Source organism: Diceros bicornis, chromosome 2 (assembly GCF_020826845.1).
Source record: "Diceros bicornis minor isolate mBicDic1 chromosome 2, mDicBic1.mat.cur, whole genome shotgun sequence".
Lineage (NCBI taxonomy): Eukaryota > Metazoa > Chordata > Mammalia > Perissodactyla > Rhinocerotidae > Diceros > Diceros bicornis.
In genome coordinates this window covers 28,440,031-28,460,822 of record NC_080741.1, presented here as the reverse complement: position 1 = coordinate 28,460,822, position 20,792 = coordinate 28,440,031, and the positions used below count along the sequence as shown (strand labels likewise).

Sequence of the window (20,792 nt, the reverse complement as noted above, 5' to 3'; positions counted from 1 at the left end):
GTTACTAACCTTGAAGATGTAAAATTAAGTGTAGTAATAGAAACCAGCTAAAAGTTGATGGAGGAGGGGTATGAGTAGACGGAAGGAAGAACAAAGGTATTAATATCCCCATTTTACAAAGTAAGGAACCAAGAAATACTGTTGAAATATGAAGAAATAAGAAACAGTGGCTTAAATATATTATTTAGTCTAGAAAGACAACCAATATTCTTTTTTTTTTTTTTTAACTATCATTAACTGGGAGGAAGGAAAAGGAAGGAAGAAAGAGTTGGTCAAACAAGCCACGTCCTCAAATTTCATAGTAAGGAGTCAAAAGATATTATTTAAGTTAACAATTCAACAAATAGGTATAAGTATATTATTTAGAGTTATGCAGAAAATCGACAAAGGACTAAAACCAGAGACAGCTAAACAAGTTTGCTTCAAGGGAATGGAACTGCGATAGGGAGGGTGTTTGGACAGAAAACTGTTGCTTTCCATTAAAAATGTCTCTGTACTGTTTAATTTGTTACCAGAAACATGAATAACTTTTACAAATTGTTTTTAAACTAAGAGGACCAAAAGAACAGGCATTCCAAAGAGCATGCTTCAACTGTCTCTTTATGCTTACACTGTCTTTTAGTTCAAAAAATTGATAAATCATAATATTCTGTCATAGAATTCTATAATGGAACTTGAACCCCTCTGGATGTCTATAATTCCAGATCTAATTATTCAATACAAAAAGCAATTTACTGATAAACTTGACAACTCTGAGCAGTGAGTCAATATATTATAATATACTTTGAGCCACTGTTACTTAAGAATGGTTGTGCGTCTCCTGACAGAAAAGATTATACTAAGAATTGCTATTTAAACGGTTGCAAGATGTCCTGCTGTTTTCAATGACAGCAATTCAATTCTATCTCAAAAGTTGTGATCATGGTATGTATTAAGTTTCTCAGTCTCGGCATGTAGGGTAGGAAGGTAGCTATTTCAGGCACTGTCCCTTAGGGTGAAGAAAAATGAAAAAGTATCAATAATTCACACTTACAGTGTACCTTTCACATGATGATTTTAGGCTATTAAAAGTGAAGTAAAAAAATCTTACAGAATTCTCCAAATATTACTGTTTTATCAGTCCCCATTTAAAAGATAAGGAAACTAAGGCTAGTTATTACTGTACACCAGTAAGGTGAAAGAGAGACAATTATCTTGCTAAGTCAAACAAACAAAAAGACTTCTCTCTTATCAGAACCTTTAAGATAAAATTATTTCTTTAGACAAAAATCACTAAACAATTGCCTAAATTTCCAATTTCCTTCTGACAGTGCCACTTCTTCGGTTATTATGATACAGAAGTCAGCAATTGCACATAGTTACTGAGACAAGTCAGAAGCAAAATAAGGACTAAAAGTTTGTAGGACTTCACCTAATACTTTAGCTGCTCCAGGAACGGTAAGAGTACTGTATGCGACTGTCATTTGCAAAGAGGAGGGGGGAAGGAAAAATAATGATTCATTCAGATTTAACTGAAGAATACGGTTAACAACATTATACAAGATGGAGAAGATATGAAGCACTCATTTTAACATCAACATACTGGATTAATGGTTCAGAAAAATGAAGCAGTGTGTATGTACTGACATGTTTAAAACACACACATATATTTTAGGTTAAAATACTCAATGACTCACTCAGGGCCAAGCAGAATACGAATATATGGACATGGGGATTCACAAAGGTGTTTTCTTAGCAGTTATTTAAAAAAAAACCTTCATCCCACCTAGATGACTTTCTATATTTCCATATGGACTGCATTCCTCAGCCACCTGAGAACCCCTATTCTAAGCAAATGAGTCAACTGGTCAAAACCTTCCAAAATGAACTTATTCTCAAGAAGAAAACATCATGCAACTAACTTAAAAATATTTTTAAATCGCAGAGTAGTCTCTGAATTAACCTAGAAAACACAGAACCACTGCAAATAAGCCTCGAGTTTAATTCCGAATGTGATATATACCATGTATCTGTGATTCTAAGAGACCACTGATTTTTAAGACATCCTCAATTAAACGATGGTGCACAAAAATTTTAAGATGCATCCTGATTTCAGAAACACTGAAAAGTTTTTAAATGTACATTTAGAATCAAGAAAATACAGTAATTACAAGAGATTATCTATAAAGAGTACTACTTCATTCTCAAGTGGAAAACAAATTTAGATGAACCCATGAAAGTTCACAATGGAATACAATGGAATCAACCTTGAAATCTAACAAAAATTTATAGTCTGAAATCAAATATCATTCCTAGAACAGTATTGTGTCCAATAAAATCAATGTCTACTTTGAATAAAGTTAATTTGCAATAAATGTGATTTAAAAATCACATTTATAGATGTATGAACAAGTGAAAGAAGCAGTACAGTCAATTCAACGAAGAGTTCAAAATAGATGTTTTATTGAATTGACTAGTCAATTCAATAATATCGAATTTTGTCACTGCAGACACAGTCCAACTACATACTTGCAAATATAACAAGATATAGGTATTATCAAGAGAACAGACTGACAAAAGCATGCCAATTTTTTAAGAAACGAATTCTTGCCAAAGAGCAAAACTGCATCAAAGATGTAACTATAATCTTCCTCTAAACTCTAAAAAAGACAAATTAGGGCCGGCCCCGTGGTTTTGGGGTTGAGTGGGCGCGCTCCGCTGCTGGCGGCCAGGGTTCAGATCCCGGGCGCGCACCAACGCACCGCTTCTCCGGCCGTGCTGAGGCCGCGTCCCACGTACAGCAACTAGAAGGATGTGCAGCTATGACATACAAGTACCTACTGGGGCTTTGGGGGAAAAAATAAATAAATAAAATTAAAAAAAAAAAAGAAATTAATTTAAACCATTGTTTAAATAAAACACCACTTAGATGGTTTCTGTATCCCACTTCACTTTTCTGTAATACCTGAAAACTGAGATTTTTCTCATGAAAACACGTTCTACACCAAATTATTAATTCTACAACTACAATATATTTCATGCAAGTGACCACCTATGTGCAAGGTTCTTTTTTTGAGTTTCTATAAAATGCATATAATTATAGCATCTGAGTATTTCTAGTTTAACAATAGCATTAAGTCCTCAAAGGTTATCATATACCCCATTTTCCTAAAGTTTATCAAATGGATTTGAAAAAATCATTGTAGATTTTAACTAGCACGAAGTCTATAAATGACAGCATCAGTGTATGAGATCTTACTGTGTGCCAAATAAAGGTTTTATCACATTTAGTCCTCAACAGCCCTGTGAAGATAGTACCATTATTATCTCCATTTTACAGAAGAGGAAACTGAGGCTTAGAAATGTCAAATTAGGTATCGAAGGTCACGGGGCTACTAAATCCCAGAACCTATAATCAAACTCGGATACTATCTCTAGAGTCTAAGCTCTGCACTGCTACAGATTAACTCTCTCACAAAATGACACTATTTAGAAAAGACTTCTCATCTGAATGAAAGTCAATTATCAATAATAAAGTATAAATAAGAATTTTATTTTGAAAGTACCTCTAACTTAGAATCCTCTAAACACATTATACCAAGATCCTAATATCCAGAGAAGATCCAATCCCTACAATTAACTCAAGGTTCTAAGGCAACCAGTAAATAAATATTGTGCCCCTACTATGCTAGGCACTGTGGATATAATGGTGAATTAAAAAGATGTGGGTCCTTGCCCTCATGATTGCCAATTTTTTTCTCAGTTCTTAGAACTTAAGCAGATGGGGCCAGGCCCGTGGCTTAGCGGTTAAGTGCGCGCGCTCCGCTGCTGGCGGCCTGGGTTTGGATCCCGGGCGCGCACCGACGCACCACTTCTCTGGCCACGCTGAGGCCGCGTCCCACATACAGCAACTAGAAGGATGTGCAGCTATGACATACAACTATCTACTGGGGCTTTGGGGGGAAAAATAAATAAATAAATAAAATTATAAAGAAAAAAAACAACTTCACTAGCAATTAAATTGGGAGAAGGAAAGGGGAAAGAACTACACTTCGTTTTTTTACTTAAAAAAGTAATAATGAAGCAGCATTTTTATATTTGAAACAAATAGTAAATGACTAAGTCACTTCAGACACTGCCACCCATAAACCACCTGGAGACCTTCTAGAGAAAGGTCATGAATCACAATTTGAAAATCACAGATTCACAGGAATAAATGTGCCAATGGAGGGCTTCTTTCAGCCAGGAAGTAACTTAAAAGATACTTCTTACTCTCACCAATACAACAACATCAATTTCTATTACATGCCAATCAGGCACCATCCTGGATTCTTCACACACGCACACCATCTCAAAACTAGATTTTATCCCCTATTAAAGACGGGGGAAAAAAGAAAACTAGGTTTGAATATATAATCTATACACACTGTAGTAAAATGAAGATGACCCACATACTTGAAAAATTCACACAATCCTCACTTTCACACATTATACAGTTCACTCTCTTTCATAAGCAGAAGCAGTCTTTGATACATCACCCAAGAAATATGATTTTGAGTTATTTTATGGTGATGCTCCCAGCCACAGGAAAAGGCAGGGCCTCAAGAAGGTGGACAGGAGTTTTTGCTAACTAGCAGTCACAGGAAAGCAGAGCGCAGATCCAGGAGAAGCTCTCTCCAAACCCCACTCCTACACACCTGGCCAGCCCCTCCTCTCTCTTTTCTGACAAGCTGAAGAGGCCCTGTGAAAACCCTCACTATCAGAAGCTGAGGACTGAATTAGAATTTCCTCATTTACATAGGGCCACAATCTGTACTTGAATCTCTCTTACCCACCCACCCCCAACCTCCTTTCTTTCATCTCAATGGCCCTTTTCTCTCCATTCCCACCTTTCTTATTCATCCTATCTCCACCCCCACTTCCCAGCAGCAGGTCATTTTGTGTTGTAGCAGGCAGCAGAGGGGCCAGGTCAGCCAGCTTAGGCCCTCTGGACTTGTGATGTGATAGCAAAAACAAACTGAACCCTTTTCCCCACACAAGCATGTTCTAGTATAGAAGTTTAAAGGTTTAAAGTTCGCGGCTATCTGACTTTCACACAACTCCTTCAACAGAGGTCAGGGATCAGCAACACACTTCTGGGAAAGGGAAACCGACTACCCTAGTCCCTTGGAATGGATTGCTGACCACTCACCGTCACTCCAACATCTCTCCCTAGAAAGTCACATGCCACCAGTGGGCCTGCGAAGGTTCTTCCCAAACCTGTGGATTGACTAGACCAGAGGAAAACAAGGTCTACTGACCATAACGGTTTTTGATCTTCAGGAAAGGAATTCCCCCTAATTGACACTATCCAATAAAATATAAAGCTATCAGTCAACATTCAGACATTTGACTATGCCTAAAATTTACAGACTGTTTTTATTTACACTACCTATTTGATATAAAAAAGGTATTAAAACAAAATAAGAAGATCAAATCACAGGATCAGGAAAGACGCTACTAAGTTTAATTTACCTTTAAATTATTTTCCAAGAGATATTCTATAAGTTAACAATATTAAAGCAGATTCCCCTGCTGAGTCCAATAACACGCCTATCAGCATAAGCAATTGATGTGGCAAGAGAATCATCCAAATATCTACCTTCCAGATCTATCTATTCTCTAAAGAAAAAGAAAATCTGTATCAAGACTGACCCACTGCCTAATATAACGAACCCAGGATGCATTAGTTGCTAACTCCAGCATTTCTCACTTTACTAACAGGGAGTAGTAGAAAATATACTATTACTCAATAACTATTTCAGTAATCTATTTCAATAGATTCCTACTCTCTATTCTGTTACTGAACAGAATAAAATATTTATGGTCAAGTAACTATAAATCAGACCACCACACTTTCACATGTGTTTTCTTGTATATGCTCACCTAAGAATACACAAACACACACAAACACAATATGGATATGTATTTTGTGCATCTGCCAAGTTGTTTTCGTTTGCGCCCTCGAGTCAATTCTGACTCTGGGTGCAGCAGAGCAGAACCCTGCCAGGTTTTTTTGCACCATCCTATTATCAGACAAAAGTTCTGCTGCTATTCACAGGGTTTTCATGGCCAATCTTTTCAAAAGTGGATGGCCAGGTCCTTCTTCCTAGTCTGTCTTAGTCTGGAAGCGCCGCTGAAACCTGTCCACTATTGGTGACCCTGCTGGTATTTGAAATACCAGTGGCATAGCTTTCAGCATCACAGCAACACGCAGCCGCCACAGTATGACAACCAACAGATCGTGGCTCCCTGACTAGGAAATGAACCTCGCCCCTGGCGGTGAGAACGCCGAATCTTAACCACTAGACCACGAAGGCTGGCTGCCACGCTGTTTAACTGATTTTAAATACCAAAAAGTTCATATTGCCTACAATTAAAACCATGTAAAAGAATTAATATTGAAGGAGAAAGAAAAATCCATGAACTTCATGGTCCACATACCAGAAAAATGAGTAAATGCAACAGAAAGACAGAACTTAAGACAATAAAGTGATACTACAAATAAAAAGGTTACAATAATTAAGGTACCTTTTAGCACTAGTTGACAATTTAGCAGCTGTTTTGCTGGATATTTTTCCCTCCTTTTTCTTGGGCTGAACTTGCTCTCTTTCTGGTTCTTGCTGAACACTTTCACGTTGGTCTCCATCAGAACTTCCTCCACTAGTACTTGGACTGTCATCAACTCTTTGTGCCTCAGTGGACATTTTAGATCCTGGATTAAAGAATCAAAAATCATTTATTCAGTTATGGGAGGACTATAATAAGGTACCTTGAGAATATAGAGAAAGTGAGCCTCAAAGTGGAACAAGTAAAGCTAATATAAAATGAATAAGTTTATCATTTACAAAACAGCTTTGTAAGTTGTCAAAACTTTTCTTTCATCCATTCAAAATGTACTGAGAGGAGAAATGAAAACATACAAAATATATAGACAGAACGTTCACAGCAACATTATTCATAGAGCCAAAAAGAAGAAACAACTCAAATGTTCACTAACAGATGATGTATCCACACAATGGAATATCATTCAGCCATATACAAGAATGAAGTACAGTATCTACATGCTACAACAAGGTTGAACTTTGAAAACATTATGCTAAGTAAAACTAGGCAGTCACAAAGGACCACAAACTGTACGATTCCATTTACATGAAATGTCCAGAATAGGCAAATCCAGAGAAAGAAAAGTGAATAAGTGGTTGCCAAGGGCTAAGAGTGAGGGAAGAACGGGCAAGGCCTGTTCATAGGTATAGAGTTTCGTTTTGGGGTGATGAAAATGTTCTTAAATTAGATAATGGTGATGTTTTGCACAACTCTGAATATTCTAGAAACCATTGAGTTACACACTTTCCAAGGGTGAATTTTATAGTATATAAATTACATGTCAATAAAGCTTTCTCAACAAAAAAAAATTGAGGGCTTACGCCCTACCAGACACTGAGGTAGGCCCTTTGGTCCCACAAGCATGAGAAACTTGGTCTAGTGGGTAAGCCAACTGTGCTAAGTGCTCTAACAGAGGTTAGCAAAAACAGCCACAAGGACAGAGAAATGGGAGACACTTTCACATCCATATCCAATGAATAAACCCTCAGGACAGAGCTAAGGTTAAAATCCTCTAAATACTAGTCAACTGTTTTAAGTATCCTTTGTGATAACAGAAGAACACAGAGGCCCGCATGATTCTAAATAAAAACTGAACTGTATGATGGTGTCAGCATTGATCCAGCAATATACCAAACAACCATGTTTCACACGAGATGGAGACTGTATTGAGACACTGAAAGATTCTTTTTTTTTTCCTTCCCACAGTCTGGATGAAATATCCCTTAAGGCTTTCAAACTCCCTTTGCTCTGAGTTCATGCTCCCCAAGCAGCTCTGATTACAAACTCAATTTCCTCAATACCTTGATACATAGGTAGCTGTAAAAACCTAGAGAGCAGACACAAAAAATTAAAGTAAGTGAAAAAGGATATCCCCTCTTAACTGTCATTCTATCATAACCGATTTCTGAGTTTGATTACTATGAACACAGCCCTTATGATCCAACTAGCTTAAAGTGTACTGACAAATCCAAAACCAAACTGACAAAACCCAGATTCTAAAGGGCCTTGTGCTCACCACGTTACTGTCACCTAATAACCTCTTTGAGCACCGTATAGCGATGATCTCAGGTTCCTCTTCATTAAAAAACAAAACTACCTTTAAGAAGTGACATTAACAACACAAAATATATCTTTAAAAATCATAGATAAATGGAATAAATTCCTTTTGAAAAAGATACTATATTACTCTTAATCAAATTAAGACTTGAAATAAAACTGTATTTGCTATGATCAAGAGTAAGAATATGTAAAAGAAAGATACCTCAAATAAAGCACTGTTTTTTATTACTGTAATTAGTCCAAACGTATAGCTACTTGACAATAATGAAAATTCGTCATCACCAAAGATTTAACTTGTACCTTGCTCTAAATCAAAGCGATTTCATAATACAGACCTGTAATAGATTGAAATTTTTATGTAAGACAAACCAAAAAGCATTGCAAGGGAAGGGAAGAATCAGGAAGCACAGAAAGGGGAAGAGTCAATAGAAAATACCAAATGCCTTCAATGAGACATCACCCAAACACACCACCACCACCCCTCTCAACCCCAACAGCTCCCTTCCCCCATGCCAAACAAAAATAGCTCTGCCCAAGCAATTCTGAAACACACTGACAGGAAAATCTGACTGCTTTTCTACCTATCCTGCAAATGGAGAGCATCAGTCTCCACAGCTGTGACATCTTTTATGAGCACTAAAGTCACTTAATAGAATACTGAAATTTTATATCAGTATGTTTCACATCTAACTCTAACAGTTCTAACATATTTCTTGCTTTTTTTTCATTTTTATTTCACTTTAATTCTCATCTTTGGATTTAACACTGATTTTTTCTTCAGCTTACTTCTTTCAGATAAAATATATCAGAAGTTTAAAGCCTTATAAGTATGCACATAAGAGCATGTTAGAAAGAACAGATGCGCATGGGAGTGAGAAAAAGAACAATTCTCAGGGAAAGGCCCTCTGATATAGCAAAATGCTGCCGGCAATATTTTAAGAAACGTGAAATAAGTGAGAAATTATTTTATACATCTTAAACCAGAAGCAATACATTACACGACAAATATATGGAAATCTAAATGAAATAAAATTCTTTGTTACTAAAGCTGGGGCTTCAGTTTAATAAACTGCCTAGAGTTTCAGTTGTATATCACATTAGTTATAAAGCTACACATTCTTAATATTCTTATCACTTACATACTAATACTGCCATGAGTGTATAATTACTTAAAGGACTACTCAATGATGTAATGTGAGCCATAATGTGAAACCCAAATTTCATCAACTGCTCCAGAATATCAGACTAAAATTAGTCTCACTACAAAACTATTAAAAATACTATTAAAAATACCCAAATAAAGGTATAATTTCTACAGTTTCACAACAAAGAAAAAAATCTATTTCCACTTTTGATCTAAGATACTTTATTTCATCCAAATCTTAACTTATAGATGATAAATTCATCTGAGGCCACTAATAACCACTATAGAAACTTTTAGAAACAAAGTTTTCATATTTTTTTCAAATATCAAGATTAAGGCAAATTTCTTCTAGTTTTGTTTTTTGAATGCCTAACTACAGAAAAAAGTATGAGAAAAAAACTATTGCACCACTCAGTTGGCAACTAATGTTTATGAAGAAAAAAGTAGTCTAGGAGCATTTTAATTAGTTATAAGTATAAAATTGGTGTTTTGTCTTTCTAAAGTACAAATGAATAAAAATTCCTGAATTAAAACTCCTTAAATGTTATCTCCTAAATCAGTATTTTAAAAATCAGTATTTTAAAATTATCTTTAATTTCTAAATAGCTAATTTGATCCAATCATGCAAGCTAGAGGGAAGATAAACTTAAATCCCAGGGTTATAAACATAGAGCTACACTTCGATTATGACAGTTTCAAAGATATTAAGATATTTAAATTTATATTTTTACTTTAGACTCAAAGTAAAACTTGGTTTCTAAACATAAAACAGTAAGGTAGACTTACCTCAAACATGTGTTATTTTAAGTATTTAGATATTGTTCCTTCTTCAACACACAAATTATCTAAGGCTATATTAGCTATATACTCTATGTTCTAAGTACAGTCCTGGAAATTAGCAACATATACATAGTGAATGAAACTCACATGTTCCATAAAAATAATTTGGTTATAAATATTACTGATAACATAAAACCAACTATAGTCACTCCATAAATCTGAATTACAGTCGAGATAAGCCTTAAATCTGTATCTCATGGTATAAAACTGCAAAAGCAAGTGTTCATTTGAGCTTTTACAACAGGAAAACGCTTAATTCTGTCATTTGATATCTTCCTATTTGTCTTCTTACGTTTCTAAACTTTTCTAAAACGGAAAATAAAATAATTTATATTATATGCACAACATCTAGCAATATTAAGCTCTTAACTGTAAAGATATTTATGCAGGAAGTAACAGTGAAACACCCAATTTTTGAGGAAAAGGTGCTATGTCCTGGAGGAATTAGAATGGGGTACGACAATACATGGAAACACTCCATCATCAGCATCAGCCCACATACAAAACTCTAAAGAACCAAGGCGCATCCAAACTGAGTAAACACAAATATTTAGATTCCAAGGTCCAGACTGAATTATTACATATTCAGAAACATACTTTTTAAAGAATCAGGGATAAAAAACTAAGCACGAGATAATCTGAAGGTAAACCTAGCACTTCCTTTCGTACTTTTAAATAAAAATATTTGCGTAGACTCTCAAGAATACACAACACAAAACCACGAATCTTGAAAACATGCAAATAGGTCTAACAGCCACGGAGCACAGGATGATGTCTTTCTAAAGCGGCCTTAATTTCCTTAAGGGAAGATGGATTGGACATTTCTGGTTGGTCGTGGGGAAAAAAAGCCACAAGAAGCTACGCTTTATCTTCATTAGAAATGGTAAAGGGCAAAAGGATCAAAACATTATGAGACCTGGAGGGGGGGCGGGGGGGGGTGACAGAGGGAATCCAGTTTCAAACCAGGCCAGTGGGGGCTGCAGAGAAGAGACCAGAGAAAAATGGGCTTCAGCTCCAAACTGTGACAAGCGCTAGGCTTCACAAAAGACAAACAGAACACACACTCCACACCAGGGCATACACAAACACACCCCACAGGGTCTCCTCCAGGCGGCCCACGGCGGTGCAGCGGCGGCGGGATAGCCAGACCCGGCACTCGCCAGGAGAGACACCATGTGCAGCAATTATGCAATTAGGGAAAATAGCAAAAGATCAAGCCGGGCACTTTCCACCGTGACATTTATCCTGTACTTTTGCGAAGACTTAGTTCCAGAATGCGGCTGGGAGAGGGAAAGGGCTGGGAGGGTGGCGGAGGATGGGGAACTGAGAACGGAAGGGGGTAGAAGATGGGCAGGGAGGGAAGAGGCAGAAGGGGGTGGATGGGAAGGAGGGGGAGGGGTGGAAAGGGCGAGAAACCGGGGCAGGAGGCTCGTGGGAGGGGGCGCAGGGAATGGGGTACGCGGGGGAGCGGGGAGGGAGGTAACTAGGGCGCAAGCAGTGTAAGCAGAGACCTGCGACGTGGAGGGGAGGTGGGGGGCGCGCCCGCGACAGGGAGGACGCCCGAGGGCGGGCACCAGCGCGGCCCGGGCGAATACCTGAGGGAGGGGCGTCCGCGCAGGTCGCGGGCTCGAGCCCAAGTGCGCGGAGAGAGGGCTGCGGAGGCGGGGGGAGGGCGGCTGAGGAAGCCCAGAAGACGGGGTGCCCCCGCAGACCGTCTAGTCACCGAGAGCCGGACCCACGCACCACGCACCGGACCGCCCGGCCACGCCTGTCCCCGCCGCGCTCGCGCCCGCCCGGACTCACCCTCAGCGCCGCCGCCGCCGCCCCCGGCCGTTCCAGCTCCGGCTCCCGAGGCTGCTGCTCGCGGCTGCCGGTGTGGCCGCCCCTCAGTCCTGGAAAGTGAAGCCACCGCCTCCGTGAGCCGCTGCCGCCGCCCGGCCGTCCGCGCGCGCGCCCGCTCGGGAGAGACCGCGAGAGCGCGAGCCCCACGTCGGCCGTGCCGCGCCGCGCGCCTCCCTGCCCCCCCACCCGCTCCGCCCCTCCCCCTCCCCGCGCGCGGCCGCGAGGGGGCGGGGGCGGGCGCGCGCACGGGCGGGCTGCCCCGCCGGCCGGGCGAGGGGGCGGGGAGGAGGCGCGGAAAAGTAAAGTGACAGCCGAGTCCCGAGAGCGGGCGCGGGGGGGCGCGGAGCATCCCACGGAGAAAGAACGGCAGGGACCGGGAGAGGTGAGGGAAACAGAGACTGACGGGGCAGCTTGAGGGGAGGGGACGCGGGGACCTTGACGGGCACGCGCATTAAAGGGAAATGCTGGCTGGGGGTGGGTGTTGCCCTAAGACCAAGCAGGGGACGGCGTATTACCCCCATCTACTGCGGCCCTTGGCCTCACACTTGCCTCACAGCTTTCCCGAAGCAGCTACAGGGACAGGGTCTGACCCTGTTGACATACTAACCAAAACTCGACGCGTGGTGCCCACATGCACCCAAGATGGGAAAACTTCGCATTGGCCTGGAAAGCTCTCCAGGCTGAGCCAGACTCTTCACCTGACACGGCAACACGAATGTCTTGCTGCCTTTTGGCTTGCCCTGACCCAGAATGTACACTAGTAGCCGGGAGCTGGAGCTCCAGGCCCTTTATCGCTGGGATACTGGGGAGAGAGGTGGGGGGAGGGGGTAGCAGCAGTATCAGAGCGAGTGGGAATTTGCCTTACTGCCCGGTTGAAGGGTATGGAAACAGCAGTGCTGTGGGTGACCCGAGGGAACATTAGGTTCCCCTATAATCTTCACCCCAAGTAACCATTAAAAAACAAAACATTATGCCTGCTATACAAACTCAGCTTCCACATAATTTCCCCTCCTCCGTCTCCAACCCAGCCCCTCTTACCAAGTGACTGCTACTGCTGCTCCTAAACCTCTACTATATAAAAACTCAGGAGCTGTTACTGTATGTGGAGAAGGTGTCCTGCCCAGACGGAACTGAAGACAGCCCCACAGAGCCCAGAGCAACTCAGGCAGCTAAAGATAGTGCAATAAGACCCCAGAGGACAGGAGCAAGTCAAGATCCATTCATATGTCTAGACGTGAAGATCCTTTTACCAAATGCCGTCTACAAAAATTGACTATTACTTTATAACATCCCTGAAAATTGCCAAAAGCAGGTGTTGGTTTCTAGCCTCCATTAATCACCATTGAGCAAAAAGTGGATGTTTTCTTGTGTATCACTTCTATGTATCACTCAAGGATATCAACAGGCCGTGTTACCTTTAAACTCTAAAATATATATTGGAGGAATAGAAATTACCATATCCTAGGATTATCATCAATTAGATAGTCACCTATATCTCTCATGTAGTGCAATATATTAGTAGGAAAAGATGACATAAAATGCATCTTATATGTTTGCTTTTTAATTTTTAGAATATGACCAAACTAGAGCATTTCATAGACTGCCTTAAATGTGTGCATAATTTATCGCATGAAACCTTTATATATTAATATTTTCATTTTACTGATTATGTTTCAGTGTGTTTTGCAACTGTTTGGTGAGGGTGGATGACAGAATCCTCATTTCCTAAGTCTCTATGCTTTTCTCCAAATAAACTACTCTTATGTATACTCTTAGGTATATATCCAGTTGGTTTTTGTTTGTTTACAATTAGTATTTTATAACAAAATTCTCTTCTATTACAGAAAGTATCAAAGTTGTTTTTTAGTCCTGGTCATTGGTAGCTGGGGGCCAGGAATGCAGCAATGTCAGCTTCCAACTTTATGGAAGGATTGGAGGAGGTTTCCCTGCTTAAATGCTGAAACTGGTTGCTACAGTACTTCATTTACCTGTAGATGTTTTAACTGCTGTATACTACTTACTAAGTTTAAGAAGGGTATACTACAAATCAGAGTTACCCTTTTCATTGATTCACGGAATATTTATTGAGTACCAGGTGCTGTCTAGGTGGTTGGGATATGACATTAAAGAGAAAAATCCCTGTCCTCACAGAGCTTCCCTATCTTTGACCCTGCTCTTTGTTTTACAAGCTACATCCAATTCATCAGCAAATCCTGTTGACTCTGCCTTCAAAAATATATCCTGAAAGTATCTGCTTCTTCCCACCTCCCTTCCCATAGCTAATCTGGTCCAAGCCACCATCATCTTTCAATAATAGCCTCCTACCTGGTCTTTCTACTTTCCCTATCCACTCCCCCTACCACCACACCCCCCATCCCCACACATGACAATCTGAGTGATCCTTTAAAACATAGGTCTCTTCTCTTCTCAAAACCTCCAGTGGCTTCCCATCCTAGAGCAACAGCCAGAGTTCTTACAATGGCTGCATGGCCCTATATGATCTGCCTGCCACCCCCAACCAAGACCTCTCTGCCTCACATTGTACAACTTCACCCCATCCTCATCTCCCTCCAGCCACACTAGCCTCCTTGCTATTATGGAACACATCAAATATTCCTTGGCCTCAAGATTTATAATTTCCTATCTCTAGAACATTCTTCCCTCCTACCCCTCGCCCAGCACTTCCTATCCCCCTCTTCTGCTTTATTTTTCTTCATGATCATCATAATAAATCTGACATAGTGTTTTTTTTACTTATTTATTTTAGTCTTCCCCTTCTCCCCTCCTCCTCCCTCCCACCTCCTCCACATATAAGCACCTTGAGAACAAGGATTTTGTTGGCTGGGGTTCATTGTTGTATATATTGAATGAATACTGGTTAAGTGAATGAAATTGACCTCTTTCAGTTGATGGCATGTTAGACATTGTTCTGATTTCTTCAATAACAGTAATTAGCACTTACTGTGTTCTTAATTTGTACCAGACTAAGTTCCAGCACTTTACATAAATTAGCTCACAAATACCCCATAAGGTTGGTTTTATTCAGTCAACCCTACTGTACAGATGAGATCACTGAGGTGCAGAGAAATTCAGTCACTAGGCCGCAGTCATACAGCTAGGGAATAACAGAGCTGGGATTTGAAATCAGCAGTTAGACTCTGGAGTCTGTGAACTTCAGGACACTTTAACATGAGTCCAGTGTTACAAACATAGATTTTACTTGATTTTCTCAGTTCCTTTCCCCTGAGACTCAAACTTGGTCTCCAAAACAAGTAGCTCACCTTCCTTGTATTTCCTGCCCTGGTCCATCAATCTGTCATCATGAACTCACTCTCTCCTACACTTCTTATTTCTGGGCTTTAATTTAGAGCCTACCTTTTTTCCACTAGAATTGGCAAATGGGAATGTTTTTTGGAGGGCCCTTCTTATAACTTTCGTTACTGCCAACTTCATGAGTAGATAGAGTCACAATTAGTTTTCCAGTTTGACTAGAAGAGTGATAGAAAAGACCTGTCTGGGAGTAACTGCTGGATTTCAGCAAAACGCATCATACTGGCAGAGCTGTTGCTTGTTTAGGCAGCTTCCATTCTTATTAGGCACCCAGTAATCAGGGGTTGTTAAATATTTGGATTGTACCCCCTGGAAGAAATATCATATTAGCTTAAGTTTACCAAAGATTAGGACCCTGAGAGAATGGGATGGAAGAGAATCATCTTTTGCTTACAGCCTGGTTTGAAAGGGGCTATAGGCACCCCGTGGTCACTCTGAATGTCTTGGATACTTAAGAAGGACAACACTGATGTGGCAAAAGTGAAGCTCCATTAAAGCTTAGACCCTAGGACCTCGTTACTTAGCATAATACCAACACAGAGGCATGCACCAGGTGTTGGACAAATGTTTGTTGCATAAATGAATAAATGGATGAATTCCTAACAGGGAGTGGAAGAGTGCTGGGGACAAATCCCCCTGACTTCCCCACTTGGTCAGGGACTGCCACCTGAGCCACGATTGTATATGTTGCACACTGCAAAATGTCAGGGGGCACCATTCACATAAATTAAGATGCAAACACAGAAGTTTGGCTGCTTCTCCCACCCCTAGCCCCTGCCCAAGCATGGTAGTCAGTCTCTAAGATGGCCCCAGTGATCCCTGCCCCCTGGTATTCACACTCTTGTGTAGTACCCTTCCACATCATACCAGGGTTGGTAGAATGCTGAAAAGTGATAGTACATCACTTCCGAGATTAGTTTATAAGAGACATTAGGGCTTCCATCTTGGTTGTTGGCTCTCATTCTCTCTCTTACTCTCTCTCTCTCTCTCTCATCATTCACTCTGGGAGAAGCTAGCTGCCGTATTGTGAGCAGCCCTACAGAGAGGCCCATGTGGCTAGAAACAAGTCTCCCACTGACATCCACGTGAGTGAGCTCAGGCTCAGATCCTTCTGCTTTAGCCAAGCCTTCAGATGATGCAACCCTGCTCAACATCTGCAGTGCAACTTCATGAAAGACCCTGAGCCACAAACACCCAGCTAAGCCACTCTTGAACCTTGAGATAAAAATGTTTGTTGTTTTCAGCCACTAAGGTTTGAGGGTAATTTGTTATGCAGCAATTGATAATGAATACACGTGCTTTCTGCTCTCTAATGATGAAGTTCCCTCCTCCAGGCGGCTACATATCAGGGATGCTACTGCTGTGGTAGTTCCTACAGGCAAGGAGTCCCACTCATACTGAAATGGGCTATTGCAACCAACTTCCCAGAAATACAGAGGGGCTTCAGTAGATGCTGAGATATGGGTAAAGGGTCTGAAGAGAGAGCGTAGGCCAGGAATGGAAAAAAACAGAAGTGGTTCAGAGGCGTCATCTTTAGACACAATAGAAGTAAGAAAGGAAGAATCTGCTCTGAAAAAGACTGTCAGAACAGAGGAAAGAGTAATGACATGTAAGAGTCAGAGCTTTGCTGAGCAATGAGATTGTAGGTAAGGTTTTCTTTGTTATAGTTGTTATATTGTTATTAGTACAATAAATAAAGATATTTTAAACTTAGGGAACCTCAGAAGGAAACAAACAAAGTCAAAAGGAGGGAAAGTCTTGCCCTAATTTACACCTTTCTTAGGCGGTACAAAGATGCTTCAGAACTGGGCTATCTCGATTCATAATCCTGGCTCTGCTTCTTCCTTGCTGTGATCATGGACAAGTTACTTAACTTCTCACTGACTCAGATTCCTTGTCTACTAATGAGGCTTATTTTAATGGCTAATACTTACATAAGGGAAGAGAGAAGATTAAATGAGTTAATATATGTAAGCAACTTAGAGCTTGAAATAAAACGAATGTCATAGAAGTGTGAGCTACTAGTCTTCCTAGTGCTTTGATAAGTGGGAGGTCATGTCACCCTCAAGTCTGGGTTTTATCTCACCTGAGTTTGCCACTTTTTCTTGCACATAGTCTCCCGGTCAGTCACAGCAGCATGTCTCCTGCATCCTGTACTATTTAAAAGCATATGTCCCCTAGTTTGCTGTGAGATACTCAAGGGCAGAGACCAAGCTTATTTATCTGTGTGTCTACAATTTAAAGAGTAGGCACCCCATAAGGGTTGGTCAAATTAACGAATATCCCTGCTTTTCAACTGCTATTTCCCCAAATTATGGAACTTTGGGAGGTAGGTGTAATTGTTCCATGTCGTTCATTTCAAAACCGTTTCAAAGAATACTCTTTACTCTTTCTTATAAATTCAGGAAATATATTAATGAATATTTTCCAGAGCTTTATGAACCCTCTGGCCCTCTCTGAAGATTCCATGAAGAAAAATTGTGAAATCTCCTTATATATGGCCACAATGAAAAAAGATACTATTTGTTGTCTTTATCTTACTGCTTTTATTTTTCTCTCCAGTCATCTTAGTACTCCCTTCTGTACTTGGAAATGCACAATTTTTTAATATACCTTTATCAAGATATAATTCACTGACCATACAATTCACCAATTTAAAATGTGTAATTCAAACGTTTTTAGTATATTTGCATATTCGTGGGAGGGCACAATTTTTGTGAATGGAGAAGAATAAAGACTCTTCTGCTCTACTTCACTTTCTATCTATTCTGTTATATTTTTCTGTTGACCGGGGCTTACTGTGAGGACCCTGTAGGTAAACAATTTGTTTGGGCTCCCTGGGATTAGTAGTCACACCAGGGTCAAATGAAAAGGTAGCATCATCAGAGAAGCCAAGTGTCAAGGCCCCCAGTTGGTGATTTATCTTACTAGTCTGGCCCTATTCAGGTTGTGTCCTGGGACACTGGCATCTCCCCTGTATCAGTTGAGTCTTCCAGGATGCAGACACCAAGATGAAGTTAGAAGTGCAAGAGATTTATCTATGTATCTATGAAAGAAAAAAGGAAAGGGGAGCAGGAGTAGGCAGGGAAATCCTTCAGGCTACAATGCAGGTTTGACACCTGTGAAAGGAGAGAGGAATGAAGGAGGATTGAGTAGGAAGAGCCTCAGATGGCAGCACAGCTCTAGTGCAGTCTTGTCCAGCCTAACAAAAAGCTCCAGTGCAAAGACTGCCCCTAAAGCGGTCCCACATTGGGCAGAAATGGCCAGATCCTAGTGCGTCCGTCATACTTAGTCATTTGTTGAGACTCCCCAGGAAGAGCATGTCCTTGGCTCAAAAGGTAAGATGGGTCCTGAAGGCATTTGTAGCTGGAAGCTGTCTGCTAATTGATCTCCTCACATCTGATAGGCAAGTTCTTTCTTGAAGAGTGATCCAAGCCCTGCATCTCCATAGCTGCACACTCCCTTTGCCTCTTTGTCATCAGAACTCCACATTCATGAATATAGTTTGACACTAGACTTGTGTTCGTCCATCTGCCTTGGACTTGCTAACTTGGATGACCTCCTTCACTCATGCTATTGCTCACCGTCTCCACTTTAACCTAGGTTATAAGCTTTGTGCTTTTTTAGGGCTGGCCCCGTGGCTTAGCAGTTAAGTGTGCCCACTCCACTACTGGCGGCCCGGGTTCGGATCCCAGGCGCACACCGACGCAGGCTTCTCCGGCCATGCTGAGGCCGCATCCCACATATAGCAACTAGAAGGATGTGTAACTATGACATACAACTATCTACTGGGGCTTTGGGGGAAAAAAAGGAGGAGGATTGGCAATAGATCTTAGCTCAGAGCCAGTCTTCCTCAGCAAAAAGAGGAGGATTGACATGGATGTTAGCTGAGGGCTGATCTTCCTCACAAAAAAAATAAATAAGCTTTGTGCTTTTTTGTGTGTGTGTGAGGAAGATCAGCCCTTAGCTAACATCTGCCAGTCCTCCTCTTTTTGCTAAGGAAGACTGGCTCTGGGCTAACATCCGTGCCCATCTTCCTCTACTTTATATGGGATGCCACCACAGCATGGCTTGACAAGCAGTGTGTCAGTGCACGCCCAGGATCCAAACCCGGGCCGCCAGCAGCGGAGCACGTGCACTTAACCGCTTTGCCACCGGGCTGGCCCTTAAGCTTTGTGCTTTTGATTATAGCTGATATCCTGCCCCTAATTCTTTCATTTGCATTTGCTTAATAGTTGATACATTCAATCCGATGCTGTGCCCAACTTTCGTTAGACTGGCCTCAGAGAATCAAAACAAATGCCTGAGTTCTTCTTCAGAGGTTTAAAGTTCGAATGAGTAGAGTATTAGGTTTCTTATTAATTCCTATCATTTCTCTCTTTTAAAGGTAAGAGAAAGAGGCCCACTGAAGGAGGCTCTGAAGAAGACATAAGAATTCAAAGAGTTGGCTTCTTTTTTCACCTAACATGTTCCAAAACTACATCCCTAAGAAGTTGTGCACCTCTAAGGAAAGTTCAGATGGAAGAGCTAAATAGTGTTCTCTCTCTGCTTGTTCAGAGTGAAGGGCAGACTTACGCTCTCTCCTCCATCTGTCCTCAGCGTCACTTTGCCAACGACACTCACAAGCTGCTTCTTAACTCATGAGTTGGAGAGTACTAATTGATACAGATGATGTGTGTGTGTCAATATCTTTATATAATGTGTATATAATTTATTCTCAATTTGACTCTCAAAATTTATAATTAGCATTGAATGAGTAATAAAAATTGTTTTGCAAATACTATCAGTAAGCTGCTAGATATTTTTTTTTCTGATGTATAGACTAGATTTCATCAGTGAAATCTTATGGAGGATGACCAGTCACATTGTTACTGCTAAGTTATAGGACTATTTCTTTCAGTCACACTATTTATTCATATAAACGTTGTACTGAATTTTCTTAATTCGCTTGAAAATTTTTATTAAGCCATCCACGCCACATAGTTCTTTTCCCTTCCCCTTCCATGAAACATTTTTCATCTGTTATCTTTATTTTCCTCATTTTCTGCTCTCACCCCTCAGTCATAGAATCATATAGGGTGAGGACAGATAGAGGAAAGGAAAGAAGACAAGGCCACAGCTTAAGTCTAATCTGTCTCAACCCAAGATTCAGAATGTCAGGTATGTAGGAAGGTCATAGAGCAAGCCCTTAGGGAGGAGCAGGGATGTTTAAATGAGGGACCAAAGAGTGTCCCAAGAAGAACTGACCCTAAGGAAAAAAGAGATTGGAGACCTAGAAAATTTGCTTAAGATCAATGAGCACATCACCCTGGATAAATGCAAGTTTAAGCAAGACATAAAATCTGTTGCTCCCTGATTATTCCAACTCGGCCCCTGTAGACTTTTAGTGAAGTCCAGGGGGAAGAAAGTCTATGACTCAGAACTAACAGCTGTTTGCCCATAAAATCTATTT

General features: G+C 40.7%; 1 protein-coding gene across 4 annotated transcripts in view; it reads right to left on the bottom strand.

The window, feature by feature from the left end:
- The window catches only part of LOC131413228 (ubiquitin-conjugating enzyme E2 E2), a 339,406-nt gene extending 327,354 nt beyond the window's left edge, over positions 1-12,052 (bottom strand). For 3 of the 4 annotated variants that reach the window (XR_009221918.1, XM_058553848.1, XM_058553859.1), the window contains exons 1-2: positions 11,972-12,052; positions 6,550-6,733 (exon numbers count right to left, since the gene is read on the bottom strand). Coding sequence is in view for 3 of the 4 variants with exons in the window: in XM_058553848.1 (XP_058409831.1) it covers positions 6,550-6,725 (176 nt within the window). In the remaining variant the exon portion in view is untranslated. Of the gene's footprint in view, positions 1-6,549; positions 6,734-11,259; positions 11,325-11,971 lie in introns of those variants that run through there. The other variant, XM_058553853.1, reaches the window with a different exon arrangement.
- Between the last annotated feature and the right edge of the window lie 8,740 nt (positions 12,053-20,792).